General features: G+C 36.5%; 1 protein-coding gene across 6 annotated transcripts in view; it reads left to right on the top strand.

The window, feature by feature from the left end:
• Positions 1 to 23,958, top strand: part of SBF2 (SET binding factor 2) — a 382,686-nt gene that overhangs the window by 148,765 nt on the left and 209,963 nt on the right. For 5 of the 6 annotated variants that reach the window (XM_059708873.1, XM_059708875.1, XM_059708877.1 and 2 more), the window contains one exon: positions 14,078 to 14,215. The exons of the other annotated variant lie outside the window; for it this stretch is intronic. In XM_059708873.1, coding sequence (XP_059564856.1) covers positions 14,078 to 14,215 — 138 coding nt within the window. The remainder of the gene's footprint in view (positions 1 to 14,077; positions 14,216 to 23,958) is intronic. 6 annotated transcript variants of the gene reach the window in all.

Here is a 23,958-nt window from a genome sequence, read left to right as displayed (position 1 = left end):
TTAAATGTTCAGTAGAATTCACCAATGAAGCAAGCCATCTGGGACTGTAGTTTTCTTTATGGGAAGGTTTTTAACTACAATTTCAATTTTGTTAATAAATATAGGGTTTTTTTGGCTGTTTCTTCATGAGTGAGCTTGGGTAGTTTGGGTCTTTCAGAGAATTTGTCTGATTCATCTAATTGTCAAGTTTATTTTCAAAAATTGATTCATAATATTCTCTTGTGACCCTTTTAGTATTTGTAGACTCTTTAGTGATGGCATCTCTGTCATTCCAGATATAGGCAATTTGTGTCTTCTCAGTTTTCAGTTAGTTCCCTCTCCTCCCCCTCCCCCTCCTTCTCCCTCTCCTAAGTGTGGTAGAAAAGAATTCATGTCCTGCTGCTGTAGTGTAGTGTTCTATAAACACCAATTACATCAAGTTGGTTGATGGTATTGTTCAGTCTTCCACATCCTTACTATTTTGTCTACTTGTTCTATTATTTATTGAAAGAGAGATTTTGAACTAAAATAGAATAAATTAGTTTATTTTTTCCTGCACTTCTCTCAGATTTGTTTATATATTCATTAGGGGCATAAGTATTTGTTTATTGATGCATTGGCCCATATTATCATTTAAAATGCTCTTTTTTGTTCTAACACTTTTTGCTCTCTACATTGATATTAACATAGCACCCAGCTTTCTTTTGGAAATATTAGCATAGGATATCTGTTTTTCATCCTTTTTTAAAAAACTTCTTCAGGTCTTTGTATTTAAAGTGTTTCTTGTAGGCAGCATATAGTTAGGTCTTGCCTTTTTATCCATTCTCATTATCTCAGCCATTAATGTGATTATTAATATGGTTAGGCTTGAGTTGATTATTTTGCTTCATTGGTCTTTTCTTCCCCTTTATGTTTTGTGTTTTTTCTTCTTCTAGATTTAATCAAGTATTTTTATTGATTATTCCATTTTATTTCCTTTGTTGGCTTATTAGCTTTAACTCTTTTGTCATTTTTTGGGCTTATACATCTTTAACTTATGCTGTGCTCAACTTACCACACTCTGCCTTCAAGAGATACTATACCACCTTCCTTATAGTATGTGAACTATGCAGTACTACTGTTCTCTGCATTTACCCCCCTAACTTTGTACTATTATTGACATACTTTTACTTTTATATTTACTATAAAGCCCATGCTGCAATGTTATTTTTGTCCATCCCATTAAGTATTTTATATCTTTATACATTGTAGTTTTCCTCTTTAGAAGTTTGATTTGAGTCTTTGCTGTTTTCATGTCTCTAACTTTTTCAACATATGGGAATCAGTTATAGTAAAATTCTTTCCATGTCTTTTTCTGCTCATCCTAGCATTTCTGTTATTCTAGGTCTGTTTTGATCGATTATTCTCATTATGGGTTGTCTTTTCCTTTTCTTTGCATGCCTGTTAATCTTTAATAGAATGATCAACATCATGTATTTTATCTTGTCGTATGGTGGATATTTTGTATTCCTATAAATCTTGAGCTTCTGAGATGCAGTTAAGTTACTTGTAAACAATTCAATCTCTTTGGATCTTGCTGTTATGAACTGTTATGTGAGTTCAGAGCAAATCCAGTCTAGGGCTAATTATTCCCACTACTCACATAAGACCTTTCTGTGTACTCTATTCAGTACCCTGTGAATTATTAAATTTTTTATTCTGGATTTTGGAAATAGGCACTTTTCTCAGCCATGCTTAAACAATGAGCACTGTTTAATCTTTTCAGATAGCTCTTTAGCCAGCCTTAGGTATTTTCCTCACACACATGTTCTGATCAATACCATGCTGAATTCTTGAGAGGAACCCTTTGTAGATTTCCCACGTTTTTTCTCTATGCAGCTCCCTTGTTTCTGGTGTTCTGTTCTGAGAACTCTAGCTGCCTCAATCTGCAAAGAGCCTTTACTGTGTCTCCTTATTTAGGGAGTCCTCTAAACTCTGCCTCTGTTTCTCCTCCCTACACCATGGCCTGTAAATTTTCTCTCAAGGCAAGAAGCAGGGCCAGTGGTATAGCTCACATGGTTTGTTTTCTGCCTTTCAGGGGTCTTTGTTCTTCATTGCCTGTTATTCAGTGTCTTGCAAACCATTATTTCGTACATTTTGTCCAGCTTGTTAAGGTGGTTCAGTATGCAGGGTAAAAGTGATATTCCAAAGTGAAAGCATCTCTGTATATTAATTTTATATTTTATTACCTTGTTGTATTCTCCTGTTGCTTATAGCAGTTTTTTTAGTCAGTCCTTTTCCAGGGTATCCAAACATATCATTGGCAAATAAGAATTATACCTTCCAATTTTTTATCTTTAATTTCTTGCTCCTGTGTATTTGCTTTAGCTAATATGTCCAGTAAATAATATCAGTGATATTATATTATTTAATTAAGAATAGATATAATGAATTATATCCTATTTTTTAAGTTATGAAATTTATTTACTGATTATATCTGTTAATATTAATAGATTTCAATTACTCTTTTGATTTTTTCATTTATTGTATAATGCCTATTTTTTCTCTTTTGGAAACATTTAGGATCTTCTCTTTATTTTTCATTTTCTGAAATGTCATGATGATGTGCTAAAATTAATGGGTTTTAAAAAACATTAATTCACTATGCTGGACATAATGGAAGTTTAGTCCCATTTGAAGGTTCTAAGCCTTTTGGGGGAGAAGAGGGTGGTGTTATTTCTTTTATAAATTTTTATATGTACTCTTTTTGAATTTCCTATGACCTGTGAACTGAATTAAAACTCCTCCTGCAGCGACCTTTTTTCCCCCCTTATTTCTCTACCATTTTCCTTTCTTTCCTTTTCTTTTTCTTCTTTTTTCTTTCTTTCTTTTTTTTTTTTTTTTTTTTGTCTCTTTTGGGCACCTAATGGAACAGTGTCTCAAATCATTTATTTATTATTATTTAAAAAATTTTTATTACTTCTCCCTTGTTCTGTAAATGCCCTTTGATATATAAACTGCTCTTTTCAATGATATTGAATCCTTCATTTTTCTGTGTTTCAAGTTCTCTGCTTTTCCTTGCATTGTCTTTATGGCCATGGAGTTCCTTTTTTGTTTGTTAAATTGATCTTTCCTTCATATTTGGTGACATTCTTACATACCTGGTATCTCTCATTCCTTATCTCTTCAAGGAATTATAGCGTAAACCTGTTTTCTGCTTCCAAAATCTTAACATTTTAAACCTGTTGTTACCTCGTTTCTTACTACTTTGCTGTTTGTATTGTTTTTGTTGTAATTTTTGGAGGGTTTTCAGGAGGTCTTGGAGGTATGCTCATTTGTTTTATATGCCATGCTTAACTAGAAGTCATGAATAAATTTTCTTTTATGTGTTTCATCTTGAAATTGTTTTAAATCTGTGAATCATGTGTAGTTGTAATTCTTCAAAAATTGAATGTTAGAAGAAGCTATTCCAAATGCTCACTTTTCTCTTTAGAGTTTACTTCTTGAAATCTTATATTTAAAGCCTTATGTCTAAGGCTCTTCATGAGACTGATATGCCAAAATATGAAAAGTGGAGAGGTAGGTTAGCTCATCCTCGGGCCTTGAGAATGTGTTAAAATTATAAATAGGATCTTTTATTTCTAATTACTTATTGCTGTTATCAAAGAAAACCATTTGTTTTTATGTTATTACTAGAGGCAAAGTGCATGACATTAGTGCATTGGGGAAGGGGGGTGTCCCCTCAGCCTGACCTGCGCCCTCTCGCAGTCCAAGATCCCTCGGGGGATGTCTGCCTGCTGGCTTAGGCCCACGGGGATCAGGCTTAAGCCAGCAGTTGGACATCCCTCTCACAGTCTGGGACCCCTTGCTCCTTACCACCTGCCTGCTTGCCTCTCCTCACCGCTCTACTTGCTGCTCCTTAGCACTGCCACAGAGGCAGGAAAGGCTTCCGCCACCACCACTGTGCTCATCAGCCGTGAGCCTGGCTTCTGCCTGAGCAGCGCTCCCCCTCTGAGAGCGCACTGACCACCAGGGGGAAGCTCCTGCATTGAGCGTTTGCCCCCTGATGATCAGTGCGCATCACAGTGGCCAGTCATTCTGGTCGTCCTGCTGTAACGGTCGCTTAGACTTTTATTATATAAACTAGAGGCCTGGTGCACAAAAATGTGTGCACTCGGGGGAAGGGGGGTCCGTCAGACCGGCCTGTGCCCTCTTGCAGTCTGGGGCCCCTCGGGAGATAACGCCCTGCTGGCTTAGGCCTGCTCCCGGGTGGCAGAGGGCAGGCCCAATCCCTAGGTGCAGCCCCTGGTCGGGCTCAGAGCAGGGCCGATTGGGGAGTTGGGGCGCCTTCCCCTGTCATGCACAGAGCAGGGCAGATTGGGAGGTTGCGATGCCACCCTCAGTCACGCTCAGGGTAGGGCCGATTGGGGGGTTGGGGCACCACCCCGTGTCACACTCAAGGCAGGGTCGATGGGGAGGTTGTGGCGCCACCCCCTGTCACCCACAGAGCAGGGCCCATCAGGGGGGGTTGGGGCTCCATACCCTGTCATGCACAGAGCAGGGTCAATCAGGGGGTTGGGGAGCTCCCCCCTGTCATGCACAGAGCAGGGCCGATCAGGGGGTTGAGGAGCTCCCCCCTGTCACTCACAGAGTAGGGCCGATAGGGGAGTTGGGGCACCGCCCCCCTGTCACACTCAGGGCAGGGTGGATCAGGGGGTTGGGGCGCCGCCCTCTATCACCCACAGAGCAGGGCCGATCAGGTGGTTGGGGCGCCGCCACTGTCACACTCAGGGCAGGGCCAATGGGGAGGTTATGGCTCTACCCCGTCACACACAGACAGGGCCCATGGGGGGGGGGGGTTGGGGCGCCACCCTCTAACACCCACAGAGCAGGGCCGATCAGGTGGTTGGGGCGCCGCCACTCTCATACTCAGGGCAGGTCCAATGGGGAGGTTATGGCTCTACCCTGTCACACACAGAGCAGGGCCCGTGGGGGACGGGGGGCTTGGGGCGCCACACCCTGTCACACACAGAGCTGCAGGGCGATCAGGGGGTTTGGGCGCTGCCCCCTGTCACGCTGATCCCGGTGCCGGGAGGCCTCTCAGCTCCGCTGATCCCAGTGCTGGGAGGCATATTACCCTTTTACTATATAGAATAGAGGCCTGGTGCATGAGTGGGGCTGGCTGGTTTGCCCTGAAGGGTGTCCTGGATCAGCGCGGCGGTCCCCCTGGGGTGCCTGGCCAGCCTGGGTGAGGGGATGATGGCTGTTTGCAGCTGGTCACACACCCTTCAGGGTGGGGGTCTCCACTGGGGTGCCTGGCCAGTCTGGCTGAGGGGCTGAGGGCTGTTTTCAGGCTGGGACTGAAGCTCCCAACCGCTCCTTTTTTTCTTTTTCTTTTTTTTTATTCTGGGCCAGCTTTAGCTCTGAGGCCTCGGCTGCTGAAAACAGGTTTCTGGCCTTTGTTTACCGTCTGTATTTGATACAATGTTGCGGTCCGGCTGGCTGAAGCTCCGCTGAGTAAAGCAGGTTTCTGGGGTTTTTTTAGCTTCTTTATTCACAACATAGCAGCTGAGAGGCCGGCAAGTCAGGCGGGGAACGTTGGAGTTCTCCGTCACTGAAGCAAGCAAGCCTCCCTGTTCGCATCAGCTGCCTGGCTGCCGGCTGCCATCTTGGCTGCCAGTTAATTTGCATATCTCGGCCCTACTCTGTGAGTGACAGGGGGATTAGCCAATAGGAAGGGTAACGGAGTGACACTAATTACCATGTTTCTCTTTTATTAGTGTAGATATCTGCCTACATAACTAACAACCATTTGCTTGGATTCTCTAGGCATACAATGCATAGTAAAAGTTTTATTGTACTGATGAGGACAATATAATGTTCTGTAGTTGTAATAAAATATCTGATTGTAAAAAAAGCAATATAGATGACCCATTTAAATTAAGCTTCATTTAAAGCAAATTGTCTTGGATAGACTTTTTTAAAGTATACTTCATCAAAACCCTGTCCACTAAAAATAGGCATATATATAATACCTCTATTTTATGGCAACAGAATATTGGAAAGTTTCCCAAATCTTAAATTGGCTTCTCTTCCAAAGGCTTATGACCACTATGCTTTCTCTGAACTTTTGAAAAATATATGTATATGGTAATGTCAGTACACACCTGACATTGCCATGGCCTGGCTTGGCAACAGATTTCAGTCTCCTAATGTTTCTGTTACTTTATTTTACAAATTAGTTCTTCTTTGGTCAGAATATTTCTCACAATAATAGTTCTTTGTTGTCACTTCTTTTCTGTCCTCTTTAGAAATCTATCAGCAAAACAAAATAACTTAGGAGTTGCCTAACCTTTAAAAGGAATTCAAGGGTAATTAAACATTTTTGTGCTCATTTTGGTTGTGCTTTACAAAACCAGTTCTCCTTCCCAATGAAAATAATGAGATATGCCTGGAAAGATTTATAAAATGCCATGATTGACCCGGCATTAGTTATTTTAAAAACTATAAACACCTTACTCAACCAGCAATAAGGGATTGGCTAAGTTATGATACTTTTGTATACCTATATGATATTATAATATTGGTCCTCAAAAATAATTTTCTTCAAAACAGGAAAGTAAATGAGAAAATGTAGATGTTATAGAAGGTGGAGAAAAACAGAACTCATAACTGTATATGTATGTTCCCTTTTATATAAATATTACATACATTCAGAAATAAATGCTGGAAGGAAAGGTTGTATGTTAAAGAACTTAGTTTTTAGAAAAAAAAGAACTTAGTTTTTATTTCATTTTTCATTTAAAATTTGTCTACCATGAATTTATATTAATATAAAATAATATCCATAAGGTGATTGGTAAAGATAATTCAGTGAAAAGATAGTTCCTAGAGATATAGACTTGAATTTTAGTCCTGTCTTTGTTACATACTAGCTATATGATATTAACATCTCATAGCATTGGTTTCATCATTTGTAAATTAATCTTGTAGGATATATGTGTGTGTGTGTGTGTGTGTGTGTGTGTGTGTGTGTGTGTGTGTGTGTGTTTGTATAAAATTTGTGTTTATAACTTTATAAAATGTGTTTTATAAATTTGATGGAATAGTAGATGTTTGTTTGCAGATGAGTGGCCTATTTGGCAGATGATCTTTTTTCATACATTTGGACAACTAAAGAAACAAGCAAGTAAACAGTGTTGGTATTTGTAATGCATTAATGTGTGGAGTCTAGCAGTGTCTGTCAGTTCTAACGTTGCAAACTTGAAGTATCATTTGTTTCCAGGGTATGCCAAGGTCTTACAGAAAACGGGAGCTGAACAAAGACAGATAACTCCTGAAAAGGAATCTCCATATTGACTGTTCCCAGATATGCTGTAAAATTTTTATGAGCCTGTTCTGTGTGAAATGATGAGATTCAGGTAGATGGGAGTAGTCATAAACAGAAGTTGTTGCACAGACACATGTATGTTTGAAAACAATCTTATTTGTCGTCGTGTTCACAGATAATATCACTCCAAATAGATGTATTTCCTCAGTGACTTGAAAAGGAGGGCAAAATGTAGGCCAGTCAGTTATGACGGTCAATTCTAAACACTTTTGCACCTGTGATAGCATTTTTCCCCCCGTTTGCCAATGAAGACACTGGGGAGCATAAAATCCTGTTTTTATCCTGTTTGTTTAATGCTTATCATTCTGCTTACTATCTTTTAGTGACTACTCTGTTTCCAGCTGTCTAAACATTCTCTTACATTCCTGTCAGAAATGTGACTTGAGCTCAGGTTCAAGAGTTGTTGTGTCCACTCCCTCATTGTTTATTACTTCCTCAGCATACTTTTAGTTAAGATTTGAAATGGTTTAATCAACTAGCATTTTAATATTTCAAGTCTAAATCCTATGAGGAGTACATCTCATTAAATAGTGAGAACATCTCCTGATATCCTAAATTCTGTTATTACTTAATCTTATGATACAGTGAATTGAAAGGTAGACATTTAACTGACATTTTCATCTTTTGAGAAACCTTTGTGTAGACTCAATTTTAAGAGCTATCATTTATTTTCTGGATATTTGTATTAATATTCTCATTTGAGAATACAGCATCAAAATTTCCTATGGAATATGATTCCAATCATACTTTTGTGTAGAGTATAAAAAATTCCTTTATAGAACTGTAATTTAAGTATCAAATAAGGGATCTCATGTAACCAATGTCTAGCTGATGACTATTTTGACAGCCTCTTTGTGAAAAATTTAGTGAAAAATATCTGACCAATCTTACCATGAATTACCATTACTATCTTAGTTATGGTCATATTAAATTTAGTTTTGAAGAAATACTTACTGAATCTGAAAAATGATCTGTGGAATTTCCCAAAAGTTTTACTGTTAGACTTTTTAAAAAAATCAGAATTTAAAAGAATCCCTGTTATATTGTAAACTTAGGAAAATGAGGCCATTTAAGTAACTAAGGAGGTCTTACTGAGAGTCTACCAGCAATAAGGGATATGAGACTCTAGACTCATATTCTCCTTGTGGATGTTATGTGTTTATTATTTTCTACTAGAAGAGGGAATATTCCTATAGGCATTTTTATAAACAAGGGACACCTTTAATTTTTACATAAAAATTGGACAATAAAATGTGTTTCAGTAAACTGTAAATTTATAGATGTAGATGAAGGTCTTCAGAAATGTTAAGAGTGACTGTTACCTAGAGAACCTTCTATAATATTTTATGTTTAAGAGATCATTTAAATTTGTCACAAAATTGCTATGGGCATTTTTGGCTGTTCTGTAATTTTTAATTATATTTTGTGTTTGTGTAAACCATTTTAGAAAATTGAGTACATTAAGAGTTGCTTTTTCCAGTTTTAAGCAGCAGAATATCTGATTACTTTCTAAGTGATAGATCTGTGTGCTTATAAAAGAAATTTTATCTGTGAACTCTCTGTGACAGGTACCCTTGATTTGAGAAGTCTGTATATTTGATAGAATTGGAACTAACATAGAGAGATTTATTTTCATCCTTATTGAAAACCTACATAGTTTCATTTAAATTTTGTGAAATACCTTTTATACCATTTTCAAAGCCTAATGAGCAGCTAATAAGAATGAATGATGACCTCTAAGAGAATAAGGTTATTTGCTATTAATTTACAGAGTGGATTCACTTTGTATCAGAAGAGTTTTTGGTTGTACAGGTGACTTGATGATGCAGGCTGTATAAGTCATTATATTATTTTACAACCCAAGCACAGACACCTGTTTCCTGATTTTGAAACTGATTGAAATTCATTTTAGAAAAATATATTTAATTCAGGAAAGACGTTTGTTGAGAGAAAGAAGATTTTGAAAGAAACTTCTGGGTTTTGTTGTAACCTGACAAAACTTCCCAGTTCTACCAGGCTTATCCCTTTCTGCTATCACATAGTTTAAGCCAAGGCTAGTTACATGTTAACACACATTTCACTAGACTAACAGGTCTCTTACTTTTGGGTCTCTCAGCTTATTGATGATCCTCAAGGAGTTTTGTTCATGTAGTTTTATCTATTTATTTATGTATTAGAAATTACAACTAGAAAAATGTAAAGCAATTTATTTATTCATTTAAAAATAATAATAAACCATTGCATATTACATAGCATATTTTTATAAAAAAACTATAATTTTCAAAAAAAGAGAGAAAAGAGTGCTATTGTTTTATATTTTTATAAATATCATTAATACTGGCTTAAAGACAGCTAGCTGGCTTCTTATACCTGCTCCTGTTTTCAAGCTCTTGCCGTATTTTGTTTTGGTTAAAGTATATGAAGAAAATCAGGTCTCACAAATATGTACTTGGAAAGAGAGGAGGAGTATTTTAATAACCTTTTCAGATAATTATGGAAACTCTTATTTGAATACCACACCAAAATTTAATAGTCATTTCTTAAAGGTTAGTTGCAGTGTGGAATCTGTAAACACATCAGTGAACTTCTTATACTTTGTTACATTAAAATCTATTGGTCTAGTAGAATTTTTCATTCTGCAGAGAAGTTGTGAATGTGATTAACATCTCTCTCCAAATGTAGGAAATCATCCAAATTTCACCTTTTGGATGTCTTTCTAGATTGAGTAAATGAGGATGAAAGGAGAGACAGGTTTTGGAAAAATTTGATACAGAATGAGAAAGTTTTATAGATATGAAGATAGAAACAGAGATTGGAACCAAGGAGGTAATAATCATAGTAATCTAACATTTACTTCATTGAATTATATGCCAGAGGCTATTCTGACTGAGCACTTTGCATATGTAAATTTGCCACACTGTCAATATTCCCCACACAGCGGTGTATATTTGTTACAGTCGATGGATGAATCTACATTGATTTGATACATCATTATCACCAAAGTCCATAGTTTACATTAGAATTCACTCTTGTGTTGTACCCACTATTACAGAATCATACAAAATAGTTTCACTGCCCTAAAAGTCCTGTGTCCTATCTATTCTCTACCCACCCACCTCGAGGCAAATACTAAGATTTTTAATGTCTCCATAATTTTGCATTTTCCGTGATGTCATATAGTTGAAATCATACCATATGTAGCCTTTTTGAATTGGTGTCTTTCACTTAGTAATATGCATTTAAGGTTTCTCCATGCCTTCTGTGGCTTGATATTTCTTTTTAATGTTGAATATTATTTGTGTGGATGTGCCACAGTTTATTTTTCCGGTTCCTGTTGCTTCACATCCTTGACAATTTAGTATTGTCAGTGTTTTGGATTTCAGCCATTACTATAAGTGTGTAGTAGTATTTTGTTTTTATTTACAATTTCTTAATGACTTACGGTGTTGGACGTCTTTTCATATGCTTATTGCCTTCTATAAATCTTCTTTGGTGAGGTGTCTGTTCAGTTTTTACCCTTTTTAAAAATTGGGTTGTTCATTTTCTTATTATTGAGTTTTAAGAATTCTTTGTATATTTTAAATGATAATACATTACCATATATGTCTATTGCAAATGTGTTCTTTAAGTCCTTGGCTTGTCTTGTTTTCTTGACAGTTTCTTTCTCAGAGCATAAGTTTGTAATTTTAATGAAGTCTAGCTTATCAATGATGATTTCATCATTCATGCTTTTGGTGTCATATCTAAAAAGTCATTTGAACAGAGTCATCTAGATTTTCTCCTGTGTTATCTGCTAGGAGTTTTATAGTTTTGCATTTTACATTTTGGTGATACACTTTGAGTTAATTTTTGTGAAGGGTGTAAAGTCTGTGTCTAGATTTATTTTCTTGTATATAAATATCTAGTTGGTCCAGCACCATTTGTTGAAAAGACTATCTTTTCTCCACTGCATTGTCTTTGTTTCTTTATCAAGTTTGGTTGATTGTATGGTTTGTTTCTGGGCTCTCGATTCTGTGTGATTGATTTATTTGTCTCCTTTTTTTCACTAATACTATACAGCTTTACCTATTGTAGCTGTATAGTAAGTCTTGAAGTTGGATAGTACCATTCTTCTGACTTTGTTCTCTTCTTTCAGGATTGTGTTGGCCACCTGGGTCTTTTGCTTCTCCCTGTAAGCTTTAAAATCAGGTTGACAATACCCATAAAATGACTTCCTGGGATTTTGTTTTGGGATTGCATTTGACAATATTGTGTTCCTATCCATGAACATGGACTCTCTCTAATTAGTTCTTTTTTTTTTTTATCAGAGTTTTTAAGTTTTCCACGAATAGATCTTTTATTTATTTTGTTAGATTTATATTTTATTTCTTGAGGTGCTAATGTATTTCATTTTATTTTAGGGGGTGCTAATATAAACAGTATTGTATTTTTTAAAATATATTTTTATTGATTTCATAGAGGAAGGGAGAGGGAGAGAGAGATAGAAACATCAATGATGAGAGAGAACCATTGATTGGCTGCCTCCTGCAAGCCCCACAGTGGGGATCAAGTCTGAAACCCAGGCATGTGCCCTTGACTGGAATCGAACCTGAGAACATTTAGTCCACAGGCCGACACTATCCACTGAACCAAGCCAGCCAGGACGCATTTTTTAATTTCAAATAACACTTGTTCATTGTTGGGTATGTAGGAAAGCAGTTGACTTTTGTATATTAACCTTGTGAACTGGAACCTAGCTATAATTGCTTATTACTTCCATGTTAATTACTTTTTGTTGACCTTTTCAGATTTTCTACACATACAATCATGTCATCTGAGAACAAAGATAGTTACATTTCCTTCTTTCTAATCTGCACATTAAAGTTAAGAAACGTCCCCGTATTCTTAGTGTGCTGAGAGTTTCTGTCATTAATAGGTGTTGAATTTTTTAGATGCTTTTTCTGCATCTATTGATGTGATCATGTGCTTGAAGGGGGTTAGCTTCTTGATATGATTAGTTGTTTTTTTTTATTTATTTAAATACATTTTTATTGACTCCAGAGAGAAAAGGAGGCGGGGGGGGGGGGGCGCGGGGGGGGGGGAGGGAGAGACAGAATCATCAGTGATGAGAGAGAATCATCGATCAGCCACCTCTTTCATGCCCCTACTGGGGACTGAGCCTACAACCCAGGCATGTGCCCTGACCTCCTGGTTCATAGGTTGATGCTCAAGTTAGGTTGAGCCACACTGGGCAGGCTAGACAGTTGATTTTTAAATATTGAACCACCTTGCATACCTAGAATAAATCCTACTTGGTTGTGGTATGTAATTTTTTCAGTGTTGGATTTGACTTGCAAGTATTTTGAAGATTTTTGTATCTATGTTCATGAGAAATATTGGTCTGTTGTTTTTTCTTGTAATTTATTTTCCTGGTATTTGTATTTAGGGTAATGCTGGATTCATAGAATGAGTTAGAATGGTATTTCCCTTGCTTCTGTCTTCTGGAAGAGTTTGTATAGAGTGGTCTAATTTCTTCCTCAGATACTTAGTAGATTTATCAGTAAACCCATTTGAGCCTGATACTTTGTCTTAGATGGTTATTAATTATTGAATCATTTAAAAAAAATAGATACTGGCTTTTTCAGATTATCTATTTCTTCTTTTGTAAATTTTATCAGATTATGTCTTTCATCTAGGTTATCAAATTTGTGGGCATGAGGTTATGCATAATATTCCTTTACTATTTTTTAAAAATATTTATGGGATCATTTCTGATGGTAGTAATTTGTATCTACTCTTTTTCTTAGCCTGGCTAGTGTCTGGTCAATTTTATTGATCTTTTCAAAGAACCAGCTATAGGTTTTATTGATTTTTCTCTTTTGAATTTCTGTTGTCTATTTCATTAATTTCTGCTCTAGTTAAAATAAATTTCTTTTTGCTTACTTTGGGTTTAATTTGCTCTTTTTTCTCGTTTCCTAAGATAGAATCTTAGATTACTGATTTTAGATTGATTTTCTTTTTTAGTATATGCATTCAATGCTATAAATTTCCTTCTAAGCATTGCTTTTACTGAAGCCCACAAATGTTGATAACTTGTATTTTTATTTTCATTTGGTTCAAAATATTTTAAAATTTCTTCTGAGATTTTGCTTTTATCCATGTGTTATTTAGGATTGTGTTCTTTAATCTCCAAATATTTTGAGATTTCTCAGCTATCTTTCTGTTACTGATTTCAAATTTAATTCTGTGGTCTGAGAGTGTACATTGTATAATTTCTATTCTTTTTAATATGTTAAAGAGTATTTTATAGCCCAGAATGTGGTCTGTCTTAATGAACAAGATATCTCTTTTATTGCACTGAATTGAAGTCCCTTAAGGTTAATGAAGACATTTAAAAATAATTCTGTTTTCCATCAGTGACAGAGACTTGGCATTTTATCTTCAACTTTTTGATCTGTAGTAATGGGGGAAGTTCTCTCATTTTGGTGCTATGTTCCTATGTGTGCCAACCTAGGTCTGAGTAGCATCTGTGGAAAATCTAGGCTGTCCTCAAAAAATGTAAATGCACATTAGTGAAGGTATTTTACATAATGAATCTGTACATTTTCAATTTTTATATTGGTTGAGGTATTGTCACATCAGCTGGAAATTTTTAAAAATTTGGAGATATTTAACATTTCTCAGAGATTTGTAAATAATAAATTTTCATAGTACTTTTAAAATGTGACAATATTTTTCTATCCCATTTAGTTTTGTCAGCCCAGTGGGTGGCAGCTGTCCAGAGAGAGGAAGCAGCCAACGTTTTTTGTGGTGGTCCTGACAGATATAGACTCAGATCGACATTACTGCTCGTGCCTAACCTTCTATGAGGCGGAGATCAATCTTCAGGTATGACAACTTTTCTAGCCTAAGTATAGTCAAAAGGACTACATTTAGGATTTTGTTTATACCATATTTGTTAGAACTGCCAGCTTGAGTTCTGTGGGCTACTTTAAAAAGAATGCATTACTATACTATTGAAAGCAACAACAACAATTACATCCAAGTTTAATTGTTCTCTTTTAAAATAAAAATCATCATCTGAAAGCTTCTAAGAACAGCATATGTGTGAATTTGTTTAAGAAGTTTTGTATCCAAGAAATCTATGGCATTTCTATACACCAATAGTGACCTTACAGAAAGAGAGATTTAAAAAGCAATCCCATTTACCATCACACCAAAAAAATTAAGCTACCTAGGAATAAACTTAACTAAAGAGGTAAAAGACCTCTACTCAGAAAACTACAGGATGTTGAAGATAAAAAGAAATAGAGGAAGACATAAACAGATGGAAGAACATACCATGTTTATGGATTGGTAGAATCAACATCATTAAAATGTCCATACTACCCAAAGCAATCTATAAATTCAACGCACTCCCCATTAAAATACCAATGACATATTTCACAGACCTAGAACGAACTCTCCAAAAATTCATCTGGAATAAAAAAAGACCTCGAATAGCCACAGTGATCCTGAGAAAGAACAAAGTAGGTGGGATCTCAATACCAGATATCAAGCTTTATTACAAAGCCACTGTTCTCAAAACTACCTGGTACTGGTATAAGAACAGACATATAGATCAATGGAATAGAATAGAGAACCCAGAAATCGACCCAAACCAATATGCTCAATTAATATTTGACAAAGGAGGCAAGAACATACAATGGAGTCAAGACAGTCTCTTCAGTAACTGGTGTTGGGAAAATTGGACAGTTACATGCAAAAAAATGAAACTAGACCACCAACTTACACCATACACAAAAATAAACTCAAAATGGATAAAGGACTTAAATGTAAGACGGGAAACCATAAAAATACTAGAGGAATCCAAAGGCAACAAAATCTCAGACATATGCTGAAGCACTTTCTTCACTGATACAGCTCCTAGGGCATTGGAAACTAAAGAGAAAATAAACAAATGAGACTACATCAAAATAGCTTCTGCACAGCAAAAGAAACCATCAAAAACAACAAGAAAGCCCATTGCATGGGAGAACATATTTGCCAATGTTATCACCGATAAGGGTTTAATCTCCAACATTTATAGGGAACTCATACAACTTAACAAAAGGGAGATAAACAATCCAATCAAAAAATGGGGAAAGGACCTATATAGACACGTTCCAAAAGAGGACATTCAGAAAGCCAAGAGACATATGAAAACATGCTCAAAGTCACTAATCATCCGAGAGATGCAAATCAAAACAACAATGAGGTACCATCTCACACCTGTCAGAGTGGCTATCATCAATAAATCAAAAAACAACAAGTGCTGGAAAGGATGCAGAGAAAAAGGAACACTCGTGCACTGCTGGTGGGAATGCAGACTGGTGCAACCACTAAGGAAAAACAGTATGGAGATTCCTCAAAAAAATTAAAACTGGAACTCCCATTTGACCCAGTGATCCCACTTCTAGGAATATATCCCAAGAAACCAGAAACACCAATCAGAAAGGATATATGCATCCCTATGTTCATAGCAGCACAATTCACCATAGCTAAGATCTGGAAACAGCCTAAGTGCCCATCAGCAGGTGAATGGATTAGAAAACTGTGGTATGTCTACACGATGGAATACTATGCTGCTGCAAAATAGAAGGAATTCTTACCATTTGCAACAGTATGGATGGAACTGGAGAGCATTATGCTAAGTGAAATACGCCTGTCAATGAAAAAAATACCACATGATCTCATTCATTTATGGATCATAAAGACCATTATAAACTGATGAACAAAAATAGATACAGAGGCAGAGCAGCATTGAACAGACTGTAAAACTACAGTGGGAAGCCTGGGAAGGGTTGTGGGGCTGGGGGTAAGAGATCAACCAAAGGACTTATATGCATGCATATAAGCATAACCAATGGACACAGACACTGAGAGGTAGAGGAGGCCAGGGAAGGTCAAGGGGAAAAAAAAAAGAGACATATGTAAAACTCTTTGTAATACTTTAAGCAATAAAACAAAACTTTTTTAAAAAGTTTTGTATCCTCTCATGTTGAACTTGCCATTTTCCTTGTCAGTCCTTTTTCTGAGGGGATCTTTTACAGAACATATATATAGAGCATTTAATCAGAATGTTTATAGATCACTTATTACAATTCTTGATATTATTTTTGAAGCACCTAAGTAATACTAATATACCTCATTACGATTAGTGGTGGTAGTAGCAAGATGGTGGAACTGAAATTTATAAGCTACAACTGTAGAAATTGAAAATACTTGACTTTTCAGTATATTAATTGGAGTTCTTAGTTTGAGGCAACTGGATATACTTCCTCTATGCAAGAAAGGATTTATGACAATTATTGGGCAGCTTATGTAATTTCATGGCCGAAGAGTAAATAAGAAACGAATTCTGGGTACTAGGAACTGCCTAGCTTGGGGCTGTTGTAGTAGAAACCACACTTGCCCTACCTTATACCATTTGGCACTTATGATGTTGGGCATTAGGCAATATAATATTCATAATAGGTGCCCTGAAAACCCAGCCTCCCATGTGCAGCATGTTCTCAAATTGTTGATTTCTTCTTCAAGTCCCATTCGGGTCGATTCCTTGAGAAAGCCAGATTGCATGCAAATCCCACTCCTCTAAAAAGGAATAAGGAAAATATTTTTCTTATGGTTATTTGTTTTGCTTTCAAGGCTCTGTAATACAAGAAGAGTTTGTAATTATAAAAGAATTTAAAGGTTATTGAGAGAGTCAATTTGCATTATTTGCTGTACTTTCTACTATATACAAATGAATGAGTAGTATCACCAGGGAAAAAGGTTGGCTTTCTTTCTGAAATGGCCTCACAAAGGAGCATTTGTTGTTTTGGTTACTTTAATTAAATTCCAAGATAAGAATTTTCTAGATGTAGAAATCTGATTTCTACAAGGGGAGACAAATCACTTTTCATGATGCAGAATTACATTATCCAAGTTGATTAGACTGATGTATTAAAATCAGCATGCTAGTTTATTAATTTACAGCGATAAGTTAAAAGGTTAGATACAACAATATGTATTATCTGCATCATCAACACATTCTCTTCTTGTCAGATCTTTGTGTGAAGCTGTATCAAAATAGAAGTATTTTGATTGTGGAATCAAACTAAGGAATATTTAATGTCAAATATTTAACACCTGTCAGACTAACATAATCCGTTGTTTATATTTGAAATGAAGGATTCTATTGTCAATGAGGAAAGAAAAATTAAAAGTCTATGACTATAGTCATCGCTAGCTTGAATAATGTTTGGGTGGATGTTGCCAACAGATGGCTAATCTAATTCCTATTTTGATCAATTCAGTCTAAATAAGAAAGAGTGTTCCCTACTCAGGAGTCTCTTTTTCCTCTTTTAGGCGACCTTTCATTTTTATCCATGTTGATCTTTAGAATTTAAGTCAGTGCTGAGAATGCAGCATTTTCTTATTCTTGAGGGAGTCTCTTCACAACTTTCTAGAATTGTGTAATGAAATTAGCTTTCTCCTTTACTATTAACCCATCTCCCTCCCAACCCCCTACCCCAAATAAACTGCCAGAAAAGTAATACACTAGGAAGACAGTGTAGTGGGGTTCCAGTCCAAGAGGGTGACATAGGAAGTTCCTGAACTCACTTCCCTTCCATGGACACATTGAATCTACAGCTACACATGAAGCAATTCCCACCAAAAGAAATTCAGAAATTGCTGAGCAAGTCCTGTACAAGCAGTTACAAGAAAATGCCCACACTATAATGATTAGAAAAGGCTAAGACAACATCTCACCATAAACCCCACCCCTGGAACTATAAAAGACTCCAAATAGCCAAAGTAATCTTGAGAAAGAATAATAAAGTTGAAATCATCACACTTTGTGATTTGAGCATATATTATAAAATTACAGTAATCAAGACAGTATGTATTGGTATAAAAACAGACACATAGGTCAGTGGAACAGAATATAGAGCCCAGAAATAAGCACATGCTTATATAGTCAATTAATCTGTGACAAAGGGACCAAGAATATAGAATGGTGACAGGACAGTCCATTCAGTAGATGGTATTGGGAAAACTAGACAGCCACATGCAAAAGAACAAAACTGGAACCCTGTCTTACACCATATACAACAATAAGTTCAAAATGGATTAAAGACTTGAATCTAAGACAAGAAACCAAATATCTGCTAAAAGAAAACTTGAGGGTAACCTTGATGAAGGTCTTCACAATGAATTTTTACATTGGACACCCAAAGCAAATGTCAATAGAAGCAAAAATTAGTGGGACTACTATATGAAACTATAAAGCTTCTACATAGCAAAAGAAACCAACAAAATCAAAAGGAACCTACAGAATGGGAGCAAATATTTACAAGTTATCTGATAAGGGATTAATATCTAAAATACATGAGGAACTCATACAACAATAACAAAAAAAAATCCAATTAAAAAATTGGCAAAAGCCTTGATAGACATTTCCCCCCCCCAAAAATACAAATGGCAACAGGTACATGAAAAGGTGTTCAATATTATCAGGGAACTGCAAGTCAGGACTACAATGAGATATCATCTAATATCTTTTAGAATAGTTTTCATCAAAAAGACAAGAGAAGTATCGGTGAGGCTGTTGGAGAAAATGTGAATTGGTGCAATGACTATGGAATAGTTTGGAGGTCCCTCAAAAATTTCAAATAGAACTTCCTGATTCAGCAGTCTCATTTCTGATTACTATATATCCAAAGGAAATGAAAACAGGATATCACAGAGATATCTGTATTCCCATGTTCATTGCAGCATTATGCACAGTAGCCAAGACATGGAAACAACCTAAGTGTCTATAAGCAATTGAATGGATAATGATGTTACACACACGCACGCACGCACGCACGCACACACGCACGGGAATATTACTCAGCCACAAGAAAGAAGGAAATCCTGCTATTTAAGACAACATGGATGGAACCTGAGGGCATTATGTTAAGTGAAATAAACCAGACAGAGAAAGACAAATTGTACATGGCATCATTTATATGTAGACTCCTAAGGAAAAAAAAGTCAAACTCATAGAAATAGAGAGTAGAATGGTGGTCTCAGGGACTGAGGATTTGGGGAAATAGGGAGAGGTTGGTAAAAGGGTAGAAACTTTCAGCTATAAGAAGATTATGGTCTGAGGATCTGTAGTAAAATATGGTGACTCAAGTGATAACATGTATAATTGACATTTACTAAGAGAGTACTTCACAAATGTTCTCATAACCAAAGGTAAATAAATATCTGTGAGGTGATGGATGTGTTAGTTAACCCCGTGGGGGAAATCCTTTTTACAATGTATCTGTATATCAAATCACCAACTAAATATTTTACAATTTTCCCAATTATACCTTAGTAAAGAAAAAAGCGGACAATGTTGCAGGTGTAAAGAGGTTCTAGGAATTCTTGGATATTTTTCAAACTTTTAATATGAAAATAATTTTAAACTAACAGAAAAGTTAAAAGTATATTCCAAACATCTATATATCCTTTACCCATATTCACCTGTTTTTAATATTTTACCCCATTTCTTTATTATCATAAATAATATTTTATTATTTTTAATAGAATAAGTATGATTTCTTACATAGACATAGTATGGTTATCAATCTTGGGAAATTTAACATCAGCATTATACTTTTATCTAACCCACCATCCATATTTCAGTTTTATCATTTGTTCTGTGTCCTTTATTGTTCTTTTTTATGTCCCCCAGTCAGGATGCAGTTTAAAATCGTGTATTGCAGTGAATATAATTCTCTTTTTTCTCTTTTCACCTAGCATAGTTGCACAGCATTTCGTTTTGTTTGACATTGACATTTGAAAATAATGCAGGTCCCCATGCCCCCTTTTGATAGAATGCTTATTGTTTTGTGTTTTTCTGATGTCTCTCATTTTTAGATTCAGGTTATACAGTTGGAATACTACCAACATTTGGGATACTAAGTATGTTCCTTATAAGGATTCCTTGTAAAGTAGGGTGGGGAACCTTTTTTCTGCTAAGGGCCATTGGGCTATTGATAACATCACTTAATATGCATTTACTAGTATGCTGCTATGAAACAGCTCCTAGATTTATTGAATTTCAGACCCCACCTGCAGTTGCCTTAGCAGGGCCAGACTAAATGATTTCATGAGCTTTATACTGCCCACAAGCCAGACGTTCCCCATCCCTGCTGTAAGAGAACACATCTGGAAGTACACAATATCTATCTGCCTTCATTGATGATGTTAATTTGGGGTACCTGGTCAAGTGATTGTCAGATATCTCTATTGTATAGTTGCTAATTTTTTTGCCTGTAACTAATAAGCAAGGCACTTTAAGAAGACACTATAAGACTGTGCAAATATTCTATTACTCATTTATCATGCTCCCCCTAAGATTTAGCATTTAGTTGTGATTCTTGCCTGTGACAACTTTTATTATGACGATTGTAAAATAATGTTTTTCTAACTTCATATACCTTTAACCAGTCAGTAGTTGACATTTTATTATAAGCAAAGAGCATTCTCACCTTGTCTGTCTGAGATATAAACTCATGTGTTCCAATTTCTTTTTCTCTTCGATAGTATGTAGTTAATGATTTTACTTGTGTTCATGCATAAATTATCCTGGATTTGACCAACAGGTACTCCTTCAGACTTGTTCCTATATTATTTTGACAAGGCCCCATCATTTTTTAAAAAAGCTTGTTTTACTTTCTATTATAACGAGCTGATCGAGGCTCATCTTATTCCTTCCCTTCCTCAGCCTTGAAAATTAGGCATTTCTCTGAGCAGCCCTGGCACATTTGAGTACAGAATATTAGAAACTAAGATCTGGGCTCTTGTATATTTGAAATCAGAGTTTAAAAAATTATTGCTTTTAGCTCAGATATTTCCCCATTTGCCATTTTAAGTTGACCAAAAATATAATTTATTTATTTTTTATTTTTTAATCCTCACCTGATGATATTTTCCATGGATTTTTAGAGAGAGTGGAAGAGAGAGGGAAAGACAGAGAAAAATATTGATGTGAGAGAAGCACATTGATTGTTTGCCTTCTGCACGTGCCCTGCTGGGGAGGAGCCCTTGACTGGAATCGAACCCAGAACCCTTCGGTCTGCAGGCCAACACTCTATCCACTGAGCCAAATCAGCTAGGGCTAATTTATTTCGTTTTTATAGTCAGTTAGTAGAAGGTTAGAAGCTGCTTCTTACAACTCTTCCCACGATTCTGAAAATATAAATAAGTCATAAAAATTCTGGCTCCTGTATAATTGTGCTAGGGTAATATGTCCTAACCAGAATTATATGACAGCTTTTCTGTGCTCAGAACAGAAAATTAATGAATTTTGGAATTGGTCCCCAAAAAATGGTACAAACAAGGAGGTAGAATTTGAAAGAAGAAATAAAAACCCAGATGATGTTCCTTTATAGGTCATCAGTAATATTCCCATATTTAGTGTGAACACTCAACTATGTTGTTTGTTTAAAAATGTGTTTTTCTTTTATTTTTGGATCATATCATCAATTCAAAAATAGATCTTTTAATTCTCTTGGTGTGAATTACTTCATAGCAAATATAATATGACACATTATTTGGAAGCCTAAGTAGAGGAGGAACTTAGGGACACACACCATCCAAAATATAATTGTGCAACTTTCAAAATGTTGACTTTTATCTCTCCATGATACAGTGTACTCTCACAAATCACCAGCAAATCTTTGATATAAAACTTTGGGTAATATATTTCCAGAATTATTCAACCAGGCAATGTGATTGTAAATTTTTTCTAAGTAATCAGTAAATTATGATAGATGTGAAATTGCTTTTTAGAGGCCTGGTGCAATGCCATTCGTGCACTAGGGGAAAGGAAGGAGGTTCCTCAGCCCGGCCTTCACGCCCTCACATTCCGGGACCCCTTGGGGGATGTCCGCCTGCTGTGGAGCCAGGAGAGGCTCCTGCTGCCACCGCTGCACTCGCCATTCATGAGCCTGGCTTCTGGCTGAGCAGCGATCCCCCTGTGGGAGCACACTGACCACCAGGGGACAGCTCCTACATTGAGCATCTGCCCCCCTAATGGTCAGTGTGCGTTATAGCGACTGGTTGTTCCGCATATTAGGGTGTTTTTTTAAAAATATATTTTATTGAGTTTTTTTACAGAGAGGAAGGGAGAGGAATAGAGAGTTAAAAATATCGATGAGAAAGAAACATCTATCAGCTGCCTCCTGCACACCCCCTACTGGGGATGTGCCTGCAACCAAGGTACATGCCCTTGACCAGAATCGAACCTGGGACCCTTCAGTCTGCAGGCCAACGCTCTATCCACTGAGCCAAACCATTAGGGCCATATTACGGTTTATTATATAGGATTTTAAAAATTGATAAACCTATCTAAATTTTTATTTAGTTATATCACTTTAAAGTTTTTAAATGCATTTTAAAAAGTGTTTGTGAACAAATAATAATAATGAAATTTTCAGTAAAAATATTTGATATGTTAGGAAACAAAATATCAAAGAAAGAGGTGGGAATGAATGAGGATACTTTGGAGAAGTAAATAAGTAATAAAGAGGGAGATGCATAGCAGGCATAAGATACGTTTCTTCATCTCAATTTGCTTAAAATCTAGCTTGGGAGGCAAAACCAAAACTTAAGTGTAAAGATATTCCAAAGTACCATATGCTAGAATCAGTTCAATGAAAGAATTAATAATTGAAGACTAGGTAGCTAGAATAAGTCTTGGAAAGTTTAAAGGACTCAGTGGACATTTAAAACACAAAAGCTAAGACTTAGACTAAGGGAAAGAAAAATGGGCAATCCAGGCAAAAAGCTTATGGGTTGAAAAAAAGATTTTAGTGCTTATAATACATTGAAGGTTTATCATATTCCAGGCACTATGCTAAAAGTTTTATAATACTTTGTAATAGTCCATTTTCTTTAATTCACATGTAGTTTATTTGATTTTCTTCTCACAAGAATACCAGTTGGTAGGCTTTAACATTCTCATTTTATTATTTTTATTTATTTTAATGTAATATAGGTTTTAATTAAACAAATAGGGTGACATTGGTTTATAATCTCTATATATAAAAGCCGAAGCGACCATTATGACTGAACAACCAGAATGACCGGTTGACCAGTCTCCATGACATGCTCTGACCATCAGGGAGCAAACGCTCAACACAGGAGCTGCCTCCTGGTGGTCAGTGCACTCCCACAGGGGGAGCACTGCTCAGCCAGAAGCTGGGCTCATGGCTAGCGAGTGCAGCTGTGGTGGCAGGATACTCTCCTGACTCCGTGGCAGTGCTACCTAGTGGCAGCGGCAGGCGCAGCGGGCCAGGATGAGCACGAGTGGTGTGGCACCAGGCCCCGGCTCAGGTTCCTCCCTGGACACCTGCTGCTTGGCACATTGCTACATCCCCTGAGGGGTCCTGGATTGCAAGAGGGTGCAGGCCAGGCTGAGGGATCTCTCCCCTGCCCTGTGCACGAATCCATGCACCGGGCCTCTAGTAGTATATAAGTTTTAAGAATAAAATTCTAGAGAGATCAACCAAAGGGCTTTTATGCATGCATATAAGCCTAACCAATGGACACAGACACCAGGGAGGTGA

Source organism: Myotis daubentonii, chromosome 9, assembly GCF_963259705.1.
Source record: "Myotis daubentonii chromosome 9, mMyoDau2.1, whole genome shotgun sequence".
Classification (NCBI taxonomy): Eukaryota; Metazoa; Chordata; class Mammalia; order Chiroptera; family Vespertilionidae; genus Myotis; species Myotis daubentonii.
This window is presented reverse-complemented; position numbering and strand designations above follow the sequence as displayed.